Source organism: Octopus bimaculoides, chromosome 20, assembly GCF_001194135.2.
Source record: "Octopus bimaculoides isolate UCB-OBI-ISO-001 chromosome 20, ASM119413v2, whole genome shotgun sequence".
In the NCBI taxonomy this organism is placed as follows: domain Eukaryota; kingdom Metazoa; phylum Mollusca; class Cephalopoda; order Octopoda; family Octopodidae; genus Octopus; species Octopus bimaculoides.
In genome coordinates, this window is record NC_069000.1 from 10,137,060 (window position 1) to 10,149,736 (window position 12,677).

Genomic DNA, 12,677 nt, shown 5'->3' on the forward strand with positions numbered 1-12,677 from the left:
ATATATATATATATATATATATATATACACACACACACACATATATATACATTCATATATATGTATATACACACACACATACATATGCATGTGTGTGTGTGTGTGTGGGTAAGTGTGTATGCTGTTGTCTAGACATCACATGATCAGCATCATTGTCATGCAGGTGAGGTAGTTCATTTCCAGTCTTCCATGAAAAACCAAGTCAGGTCATGGGAAATATTACCTTTTCTTGGAAAACAGGTGAGGATTGGTAACACAGCAAGGGCATCTGGCTGTAGAAAATGACACTCAACAAATTGCCTCTGACCCATGCAGGCATGAAAAAAGTAGATGTGAAATGAAGATTTCACCAGCACATGCACAGTAATCTGAAGGCAGTGATGAAGTAATGCTGGATAATTTGGTGGAAACACAGATATACATGTAAAAGAGTCTGTAAGTGTATTCTAGGAAGAGGAATTTATATTGAATTGCCCAGATTTGATAAACAGCACTTCTCTCCAACACATACACACATATAACGCAAAAACACTATTTGCCAAAAACTGACCTAAGGAAATGTAATTATGACTTTAGTAAACTCAGGATGAAGCTTGTAGCCATCAACGATTTCCAAGTTGTTATTTATTGATTTATACGTGTGTATGTGTGTGTGTGTGTGTGTGTGTGTGTGTGTGCATGGTGATGTAACCACAAAGCACCAATATATGTATATATATATATATATATATATGTGTGTGTGTGTGTGTGAGAGAGTATATATATATATATATATATATATATATATATAAACATATATAAATATATATGTGTGTGTGTGTGTGAGTGGGTATATATAAATATATATAAACATAAATATATATATATATTTGTAATATACATGTGTGTATATGTATATATATATTGGTAATATACATGTGTATATATGTATATATATTGGTAATATACATGTGTCTGTATATATATATATATATATATATATATATAGTGTGTGTGTGTACGTATGTGTATAGAAATATATATATGTAATATACGTATATAAAAAAAATTATATATCTATGTATATGCAACATACATACAGTGTATATAAAGATAGATACATATACAAACATACATATGTATGTTTGTACATGCATTTATTATTTGTGTGTAAACACACACACACACACACACAAACATATTTATATATCTGTGTTTGAAGTGTTGAGACAGCATGTTTGCAGATAGCTTTATAAATAAATTTCCCCGTCTACAGTAAACAGACTCGTAGGTTAAATCAGTGAAGCTAAAGCATATTTTTATTAAATAAAAACATGTATATATTTCCTTCTAAACTTTGTCATCGTTTTATGTGTTTACCTCGGTCAGGTCATCATAATACACATCACTCAGCACTACAGAAAGTCATCCAAATTCTGTGTTGTGTATGTCTCAGATATATTTTCCCAAGCCCCCGGCACAAGATATGCTGTTCTATAAGAGAAGGGCTGAAGTGTTTCCTCTAACTTTTATGAGTTCTAACATGGAATTACAGAAATCTAAGAGAGGTGAGCTGCAATGCAGATTGCAGGCTCCACCTCTCTCCAGTGGTACATACACACATACTCAAACATATTTGTGTTAGAATGTGTACAAATGTTCTAAGTTATCCATATATGGTTGGCCATGGGGGTCAGTCTTCCAGGTTCTCTGGCATATGTATTCCTTCCTGGACCAAATGCTGGTGTGTTGCAGGATTACTCATTTTTACCAGATGAGGGGACTGGAGCAAAAGGAAATGAAGTGTTTTGCTCAAGGACACGATACATTGCCCAGTCCCAGAATTGAAACCACAATCTTAGGATTACAAGTTCAGCACCCTAACTACACATAAACATACAGAAATGTGTGTGTATAAACATGTTTGTCTATGTATATAGGTGTGTGTGTGTACGTGTGTGATGTATGTATTAATTTTTGCCATTTTGCCTTCAAATACTTAAAGTTATATTCTTGGAAGCAGTCTTCAGACAGAGGTGCTTCGTAGAAATAATTTCAGTGCAGATGGATGGTGTGAAGCTAGGACAGAAGAATACAGTCTTCCAGTTGGTTCCTAAAAATACATTGAGTGTGCTACCAAAATTAGCAAAGTAAAATTCATTCATACAAGAGTGTCTACTTAACTGAGATTTCTAATGCAGTATTTTCCCTCATTAAAGAGGTTACAAAAGAGTTTTGAGGTGGATGTACTTATGACTGAGTGCTAAAAAAATAGGGTTAAATGCTAAAATGAATGCTTTAAAATTAGGGTGACACTCCTTTACTCTGTACATCGGTTACGAAGATGAGTGTTCCATTTGATCTGATCAACAGAGCAGCCTGTTCGTCAAATTAACATGCAAGTAGCTAGGCACTCCACAGACACACATACCCTTAACATAGTTCTAATGGAGATTTGACATGACACAGAAAGCGACAAGGCTGGCACTTTGAATTACAGATACAACTCATTTGTACTAGCTGAGTGGATTGAAGCAACATGCAATAAAGTGTCTTGCCCAAGGACGCACCACACAACCAGGAACCTCAACCTCAACCTCACAATCATGAGCCAAATTCAGCTTGTTAAAGCTGTGGTATTTCACTTATATATATATATTTAAAAGCAGATTTATGATTTGATTAACCACTTTTGAAAGGTCTTTCACACATGCTGATGTAAGATTTTGTATATGTAAGATAATGAAGAGAGCCTATTTGATTGGTAAATTAACACTTTTGCATCACACATCTAGTCCATTATGTTCTCAAGGTTTGTACATGAACATACTATGAGGGCTACCATAAATTTCATGCTCAGCACTCATTTACACATATATATATATGTGTGTGCAAACACACACACACACACACACATACGACAGGTTTTCACAGTTTCCATCAACCAAGTTCACACTCACACAGTATTAGCTGGCCTGGTGGGGGGGTCGTAGTAGAAATCAATTGTCTGAAATGTTGTGCGGTAGGATTGAACCTGAAACCATGAGATTGCAAAGAGAGCTTCTTAACTGCACACTCAAGTCCACACCCTTAGATTATTATATCATTATATATTTTTTTTCTGATCAAAACGAAACCAGAAAATTACAGAGATCGCTAATGTTTTAAAACCTAAATTGGTTTATATTTTAACAAACCATTTAAATAAGACATCTGGAGATAAGATCAGGTAATAGAGATAGATTAAACAAAAAGCACAGTGTCCATTTATAAACACCACAGTGTGGCTGCTTACTCTTTCATTACACTATCATATTATTTACTATTAACCATTTAATTTTAAACTTTAGATTCTCATCTGTTGCCAGTTTTTTGATCTGACCAAATGTCTCACATTATTAAAAACCTATGTAAGCCTGCAATTTACATAGAAACAATTCTGTTGAGCTGAAAAGCAGTAATGCAAAAAACTTGTACTAATGTTATCTTTTTATCTTTTACTTATTACACTCATCGGACTGCAGCCATGCTGGAGCACTGCCTTGGAGGGTTTTAGCCAAACAAATCAACCCTGGTACTTATATTTTAAGCCTGGTGCTTATTCTATCAGACTCTTTCACCAAAACTGCTAACTTAATGGTGATGAAAACAAACCAACACTCGGTGTCAAGTGGTGGTAGGAGGTAGAATAAACACAATACACACAAATGCATGTATGTGTGTGAACATGAGTGCATGTATGTGTATGTGTTTGTTATAAACGGCCGAGAAATAGTATGATGAATATTTATTAAACTATAACAAAATTCAAATATCATGACAAATTGTTTTATAACTTAAAGCATGTAAAGGTAATTCATATTTATTATATTTAATCATAAATAAATTACTTATATGTCTGCATTAATGCAAAATGAAAATGATCTTCTGAAACAATGCAGAAATTAAGCTAAGTCCTCAGGTAAGAGAAAATCTTTGTTAAATAATATTTAACGAAGATTTTCTTTCACTTGAGGATGTAGCTTAATTTCTAGTAGAGCAAGTCTGATTTGGCATAGTTTCTACAGTTAGATGCCCTTTCTAATGCCAACGACCTTACAAAGCATGCTGGGTGCTTTTACGTGACACCACATGGGCGTCTTTATGTGGCACCGGCACAAGTGCTTTTTACATGACACTGCCACAGGACTCTTGCAGGCCAGTCCTCTCCACCAGGGGGACTGGCCTCAACACTTATGCTTTGGAGCACGGGTCTTCTTGACTACGGCAGGGCGCCAGACATCTCAGTCCTTTGTCATCTCGTCTGAAAGGTTCAGCATCCTGAGGTTGTTCCTCAGTGCTTCATCCCTATCATCAATGTCTAAATAAGTACCAGTTGAGCACTGGTGTTGATGTAATCAACTCCACTACTCCTGGGTATAAGTGTAAAAAAGCTGCATCCTCTCTAACAAGCCATATTGAGCCAGTGTGACAGGGATGGCTCATAAATCAGTATGATCTCAAGCTCAAATTCATGGAAGGGAGGGAGGGAGGGAGGAGAGAAGGAAATTTACATGTCAGCAATTTTTATTTTTAGTTTTATTCTTATTTATGTTAGTTAAACATTAAACACTGGTGCACCAATGTTCCACTAGTTCAGTTGTTGTTGTTGGTGATGATGATGGTGACAATGACGATGATGTATTGGTACTAGCTGTGGCCAAGATAGAGTTAGGTTTTTCTTTACATAACTCGGAACCGAGCTTTCTCTTTGATTGGTGATAACGATGTACAGAAGTCTTTGCCGATGGCAACGGTGATGATGATACAGAAGACAATGATGAAAACAACAGTGGCAGTGAAAATGCAGGCAACAACAACAACAACAATGACAATGAAGCCGATGATGTTAATAGATGCCCTTGTTGTAATTTAGGTCAAGGTATTCCCAGATTCGCATTTGGTAAACAGAACTAGTATACTCTGATGATGATGATGTACCGGACATTTTCCTCATGGCAATGATGAAAACAATGGTGATGATGAAAAAAGATAACAAATTGATAATGATAACAATAGTGATGATGGAGGAGATGAGGATGATAACGGGGATGAAGATAATTATAACTTTAACAGTAATAGTAATGATAAAGTAGATAATAAAGATAACGATGACGACAATAACGATTTTATGATAATGATAACAATGGTGATGATAAAGCAGGTGATGAAAGCAACGATGGTGATGATGATGATGATGATAATGATAATAATTTGATGATATTGATAACAGTGGTGATGAAAATGATGTCGATGATGATGAAATGTTATTCTGGCATAAGTTCTTTCTTAGTATTAATTAAGTTCATTAAGTGAAAATGACCAGGCCTTTTCTAAATTGATGCCAGTCATGTGTGCAGTTAAATTGTCCATCATAATAGGATAATTATTTTGATGGCTAAAAATCACGGAAGACACCTTAAAAAAAAAACAAAACAAAAAAAACTTCATGCTAAAACAGTTCTGTGCAGCACCTTTAGCTAAGTAAACTGTATTACATAAAGAGAAATACAAGAATATGCACATATATATATACACACACACACACATGCATAGAGCTGGTACAGATTGAGATCACAATTTTTAATGAGGAAAATATTCCAGAAAGTATGTTAAATAAGCAAATCCTAAAAATCTTGGGAATTTCAATATTTTAAGACAAACGCTCATGCTCAGTTTTATCTCAAATGTTTGTACAGGAGTTCGCATCAATTATGTATGCCAAACTCAGTAAATATTTATTCAAAATTGATTAGCATGTGCTCTTAAGATGAATTGACAAACACACAAACAGAGAGAAAAAAAAATGAAAGAAAGGAAATAGGATGCTGGTAACATAAAAACATATTAATAACAAGCAAAGCAAAAAAAAAAAAAAAAAAAAAAAAAAAAAAAAAGAAAAAAAAAAGTCACAGAGATTTTTGATGAGTTCAAAGAGGTTTTAATGAATTATAAATACCACATCATGAAAGATTGTTTCAAAATGGAACTTCTAATTCAAATGTGTTATCCCCCCCCCCAACCTTCTATACATACTTGAAAGGCTTTTAGATATTATAGGAATGAATGAGAGGCTATGAAATGTTCATGTTTTTCATTGAGGAGGGTTTAGTATTGCATCACTATGTTCAGAGTTCAGATCCTGCAGGGATCAACTTTGACATGCACACTATACACACACACATATATATATATAGTCCTACTTAAACGTTCTGTTAGAACAAACTTTACTGTGGTATTTACTGTGAGAGAAAATTTCATACAGGCTTTTGGTGCAGAATGCACACTTGTTTGTTCATTTTTGTTAGCGGGGAGATAACTCCCCACCAACTCCAGTGTCAAGACCACCATATCACATGATTTTGATCTTCTTTGATTTCATCGGTGATGGACACTCAATCACTAGAGATAGCAGCGACTCAATTTTTCTTAATTGATCAATAGACCAATTGAGAAAACCTGTCAGTAACATACCAACAATGTCTACTGGCAACAGCTGTAGGTCAAATTTGTTGTAACAAAGGGAAAATAATGACCATTATTCATACCTTGCTTTTTATATATATATATATATATACACCCACACACACGAGAGAGGGAGAGAGAAAGAGAGAAACAGACTGACAGACACACACACACACTTAAAACCAGTTTGAATATATTTTAACTTAAAAGGGCATTTCATTGCAGTTTGTCATGGAGAAAAAATTCTTGTTCAAGATAAAAAGGTGTTAAACCACACAGCCAGCTCAGGATGCCCTCTACTAGACCCATGGGTGCATTTCAAACTCATTTGTTTGTTCTCCTTAGCACCAGATACTAAGACAGGTAACTCCTAATCCGATTAGGAAGCAAAAGCTTCCTTTATGGTAAATCAGTAAATATTAAATTGTTTTAACGACTTCTCATGTTAAGCAAAAATTTTTGCAGTAATTTGTCATTAGTAGTGTACCAGATGATGATGAATGTGTCACTATGAGCCAAAAACTATGTGGTTGCAAATCCAGCTTCTTAACAATGCAGTCACACCCACATGACTGTGTGATTATTACATTATTATAAGGCGGCGAGCTGACAGAAACGTTAGCACACCGGGCGAAATGCTTAGCGGTATTTCGTCTGCTGTTACGTTCTGAGTTCAAATTCCGCCGAGGTCGACTTTGCCTTTCATCCTTTCAGGGTCGATAAATTAAGTACCAGTGACGAACTGGGGTCGATGTAATCGACTTAATCCCTTTGTCTGTCCTTGTTTGTCCCCTCTATGTTTAGCCCCATGTGGGCAATAAAGAATTAAATAATTATTACATTATTATTTTTTAACTATTTCATTTTCCTCATGTTGTTGAAGCAACTGGAAAATGGGTTTTCCAGGGAAGCAGAAAAAAACTCTGATCTTTCATAATCTTTGAACATGTGACCTTACTGTTACTGTCAGAATGGAATAATGTGATTTTACAAATTACCAAAGACATGAGGTTTCGTGTATGAAAAGTTTGTGTAAAGTTTCGTAGGCAAACAGTTTTAAGAAGACTACATGGCGTAAATAGATTAGAAAGGATTAAGACAGAGATAAGAATTTAGGTGGGAGATTAAAACTTTGTTCACATTGCTGCTTTGTAGTACACTGGAATGAATTTCAGTTGATTCCATAAACATTGTATTAAGAATTTTTTTGAAGAACTATGTTATAAATTTATACCAAAGAAGTTGTTAAATGCCTCTGGGTCAACACTCTTATGAAACAAATACTAATTAAGTAGGTCAGAAATGGATAAATATCATGCCACCATAAAATATTAGTGGAAGGTTTTAATTCAAAACTTATGAAAACTTTTCTACTCTAGGCACAAGGTCCAAAATTTTGAGGGGGGGGGGCAGTCGATTAGATCAATCCTAGTACACAACTGGTACTTAATTTACCGACCCTGAAAGGATGAAAGGCAAAGTCGACCTTGGCGGAATTTGAACTCAGAACGTCAAAACTTATGAAAAAAGACATTTGTACTACAGAGCCAGACTCTTATTTTCTTTCTTTTTTTTAAAAATCATTTGTTATTTTCAAAATTAAATTGAAAGCTAAACAATATTGTTTAGAAAGAAACAAAGTAACAAAAGGTTTAAAAGGCTCCATACCAAAGTGACTGCAAGAAGCAGCATCCACTGTATTTGATAAATACAGTAGTGCAACACTCCACTGCTAGTTCTTGTGAGAAACGCAACACTGCTGGATTTGACATGTGCAAGCGGGAAGCAATCATCCTCTGTAAAATTCCTTTGCATACCAACCGTGCACTGCTATTCAATCAAAAGTTTATTGAAATCAAAGTGTCATCCTTCATCTCTTTCCCTTCAGTGTATTCACCTGTCCCTCTGACATGACACAGCATTCTAACAGATATTGTATTTTATCTCTTTCTTCTCTCCCTCTTCCCCCTCTCTCTCTCCCTCTGCCCCCCCTCTCTCATACATACACAAGGCACTGTTATAGTTAAGGTTACCATTATCCAGTCATAAAATTGTTTTTCATTTTAACCCAGTTCCCAGTGAGAAAAATCCTTACATATAGCAACCTTTTACTCTAAGTAATCACAATGCCCACTAGGGAAATACAGGGATTGCTGTGGTGATTGAAAAAAAAAAAGAGGAAAAAGCAACTTCTTTGGAAACAAATGTTATGGAGGTAAAGCCCTTGTTTCTTTACACTTCTGCCTGCCAAACCCCTCCAACTACGTGACAGTGAAGAATTTGATGGCTAACAGAGCGGAGAACACAGAAAAGAATCTGACCATTTTCTTCATGAAGTCTGAAAGTATTAAACCAGCAAATAACAAACAAGAAACACACTCATACACACATTTCATGAACTTTTGTATTTTTTGAATGATGAGCTAGGATAAGCCACAAATGGATTCAATCCATGAAGCACTATTGTTTGGCAAGCTATAGGCAAGAGACCATATCTTCACTTGTTTTTTTTTGTTTTTTTTAAATCTGAACAAGAAAGAAATACAGTTATCAGTCCAGCCATGAATGATAAACAAGTTATAGAAAAATTATCAGCCAACTGATAGATTTTTTTTCTTTTTCTTTTTTTAAACCTATGTTAATAAGAAAAGAGAAACAAATGTAATAAACAAACATGCTCATTTATCTATGTTTAAATATAATAAATTGATATTAAATACAGACATTTATATACGTGTGTGTGTACGGAAGCGTTTGCACACACATTACATATACACATACAAGAGATACATATGTTCACTCTCCAACATAGGATATTGATGGTTTCTCATCTAATATCTCTAAAATATCTGGAGACATCAATTAACTTGTACAACAACTATAATGAGAAATACAGAATCAGATATGCACACACATATATATATATACACACAGCCAAACTGGGTGGGTGTATGAAAGAAGTGTGTGGTTTGCATGTGTGTGTATGTATGTATGTACATACATACATGTATGCATGTATGGATATATATACACACACACATATATATATATATATATATATATATATATATACACACACACAGATATGACCTGCTGAGCAAGTCTAGCTCAAACTGCCAAAGCAAATACAACAGGGGGCAGAGAAACAGCAGGGAAACAATGACAACAGTGAATACTGGATTTATGTGTTGTTTGTCTGCTTATACACATGCATGCATACATGCGTGTTATGTGTGTGTGTGTGTGTGTTTGTGTGTAATGTATCTTTTCAAAAATTGACCCATTAAGGCTCTAATTACATAAAGCAGGAAAATGGAAGTGGCTTCTGTAAAGCAATCATTACTTACAACACAGAAAAGGATCTTGAAATGTGTGTTTGTGTTTGTGTGTGTGTGTGTGTGTGAAACTGAATTAATATGGCCACACCTAAAAACGTTAAGATACGTCAACTTAATCTTGAATAGTGTGTAAAGATAAGCATCATTAGTAGGTTAATGGAAATCAATTAGTCCACTACTGACAGATCAAACAAACGCTGCAAACGTTATTGACCAAGAATTTTCTTACTTATTAAGCAATTGTTTAATGATTGGAGAAGACATCTATGAAGTAAATCATGCAGAAAAATGTATCAGGCGTTTATATGAAGGGATATAAATTGTTTGTTTTAACACGTAGCTTATGGCCAAATAAAGTTGCAGCATCAAAAGACAAAAAACAAAAAAAAAATCAAAAGGAAAAAAAAAACACTGTGACAGCAAAAGTATATGCCTTTATTTATTTCAGTTTTGCCAAATGATAAATAAACACACACTCCAAAACATATCGGTCATCCCGCCCACCCCACAAAAAAAAAAAAGTCCTAAAAAGAGAGAGAAATATCTAAGAAGTCAGTGCCCAAATAACCAAATAGTGCTGGAGAAATGTACTGAAACATATGTAATTCTTAAAAGAATGGGGAATTTTAGAGAATTATGTGGGAGCGTCAGAAATCGTAACTGTGCTTTTCTAAGTAAGAGAAGGGAAAGTACGGAAGTACTGAGTGCGATGAATTTTTGGTGTGAGATTTTATGGTAAAGATAGGCTGATAAGGGGCAATTGGTTACCTGAGATCTTCTGATTATTCACAAAGACACCATTCAAGCTGTCATCATATAATCGATGGATGTTCCCAGGCTGACGGACAACCCTGGCATGATTTCGAGAGATGTAACTGCTCTGGATGAAGTTACTTGAATCTATGACGTAATCCACCTGGTTTGGGTTTCTACCAATCATGTAAGTCACTTTATGAAAGCTGGAAAGAAAAAATACAAAAAAAAGACCCTACTTATAATTATGTTTTGTTGGGCATTTTTGTTTATCATTATTATTATTACTATTATTATTATTATTATTATTATTAGTAGTAGTAGTAGTAGTAGTAGTAGTAGTAGTTTTTCTCCTTTCAGTTTTGTTTCCATTTCTTGCCGAGTGCCTTCCCAACACCTAGGGCAAAGAACCTCACTGCATTCACTGATAGGCCATTAAACTAAATACACCAGATTGTTCATTTTCAAAATGAAATGAAGTTATGTGAAAAAAAAACAAAAAAAAAAACAACAAAAAACAAATTAAAATACATGGGAAGTAATCACTCGCACAATGAAAATGCTCTTCTCAATACATGTGACGGACCAGTTAAAACAATCTTTTGCACTTCTTGCAACTATTATTATTATTATTATTATTATTATTATTATCATTATTTATATTTCTTCCCTTCTTATATAACATATTTTTAATAAATTTCTCCACATTTATGCCAATGATTAATTAAGCCAGGGCCTAGAGCAAAAGTGAATTGTCAGCTTCTGAAGGATACAATAAAATTTGCTTCAAGCATTTTCATAGTTGTACTAATATAACTATATCTCTATTAAACAAAACAAAAAAGAGACCCCCCTCCCACCAAAGAAGAAAAAAAAAAAAGAAACAATATTAAGACATATAGCCCCGCAATTTTTTAATGGAGTAAACAGTTGGGCACCTGAGTGCTTGCAGTTATCAGACTACATAAAGATTATTTCTTTACCCTAATTATTTTGTTAATGCTATTGTTTGAACCATCACCAACCATCCCTATCATTGTTACCAGTTTAACGCTCCCCACCTCCTCATCCTTTTTTTTTTTTATGGGTTCGCTATGTTTGCTAATTACATTCTCCTTTTTCAGCTCTTAGTTGTTTTCCCATAAGTTAGGACTAGACTAAATCTGTGCCAGAAAGAATTGGGGATGAAATTAATTACATACAGGCACAGATGGGGACATGTGGTTGAGAAGCGTGCTTCCCAAGCATGTGGTATTTGATTCAATCCTACTGCATGGCACCTTGGGCAAGTGTCTTCTACCATAGCCTCAGACAAACTTAAGCATTGTTAATAGATTTAAAAGACGGAAATTGAAGGAAGTCCATCCTGTGTGTGTGTGTGTGTGTGTGACGCGTGCATGAATTTGTGTATAACTGTGTCTCGATATCTTGTAAATGAGTGCCACCATCATTCAAATGAGGTTGTTGATTATCAGACTTTGGTGAACAAGTCTAACTATGGGAAAATATTACCTTGCTTGGAAACAGGCAAGGGTTGGTGACAAGAAGTGTATCTGGCCATAAAAAAATCTACCTCAACAAATTGTGTCCAACCCATGCAAACATGTGAAAATAACCATTAAACAAGGATGAAAAACAGATGATTTTAATTTTGAACTTCTCTCCACCTAAATATTTCTTTATTTTTCATTTTTGTTTCGAAATATTAAATGCTAAAACTGCTTTAATTCCAAATAATGGATAATGAGGTTACAGGGTCCGAAATTAAAACCCAAACGAAAGTTTAAAATAAATAAGTGACTGGATGAAAGTGAAAATATTTTATGGAGATTAAAATTTTTGTTGGAAACAGAGTAGAGGTTCAAAAATTGTTTGAAGTTCAATAGTGGTTCATAAAAAAAATTAAAAAATAAATCTTTGAAACATGATTAATTTGATTTGTTTCATTTCCCACTTCACTCATTCCGATTTTATAAAAATCATCTCAATTTCATACAGTAAACTTCAAAACATGAATAGAAAGAGTGAAGGGTGGACCGAAATTTTCATCCATCAAACCCAGTATTTAATATTTTATTCCAATCTACAAGTTATATATATACA

General features: G+C 34.4%; 1 protein-coding gene and 1 long non-coding RNA gene across 9 annotated transcripts in view; one reads left to right on the top strand and one right to left on the bottom strand.

The window, feature by feature from the left end:
* Positions 1–12,677, bottom strand: part of LOC106875384 (uncharacterized) — a 427,703-nt gene that overhangs the window by 137,786 nt on the left and 277,240 nt on the right. For 6 of the 7 annotated variants that reach the window (XM_014923494.2, XM_014923493.2, XM_052974936.1 and 3 more), the window contains one exon: positions 10,590–10,780. In XM_014923494.2, coding sequence (XP_014778980.1) covers positions 10,590–10,780 — 191 coding nt within the window. Of the gene's footprint in view, positions 1–10,589; positions 10,810–12,677 lie in introns of all 7 variants that reach the window. The other variant, XM_052974937.1, reaches the window with a different exon arrangement.
* Positions 1–12,677, top strand: part of LOC128250230 (uncharacterized) — a 189,860-nt gene that overhangs the window by 18,910 nt on the left and 158,273 nt on the right. The window contains exon 1 of one of the 2 annotated variants that reach the window (XR_008266302.1): positions 5,879–5,926. The exons of the other annotated variant lie outside the window; for it this stretch is intronic. This is a non-coding gene — a long non-coding RNA (uncharacterized LOC128250230). Of the gene's footprint in view, positions 1–5,878; positions 5,927–12,677 lie in introns of those variants that run through there. 2 annotated transcript variants of the gene reach the window in all.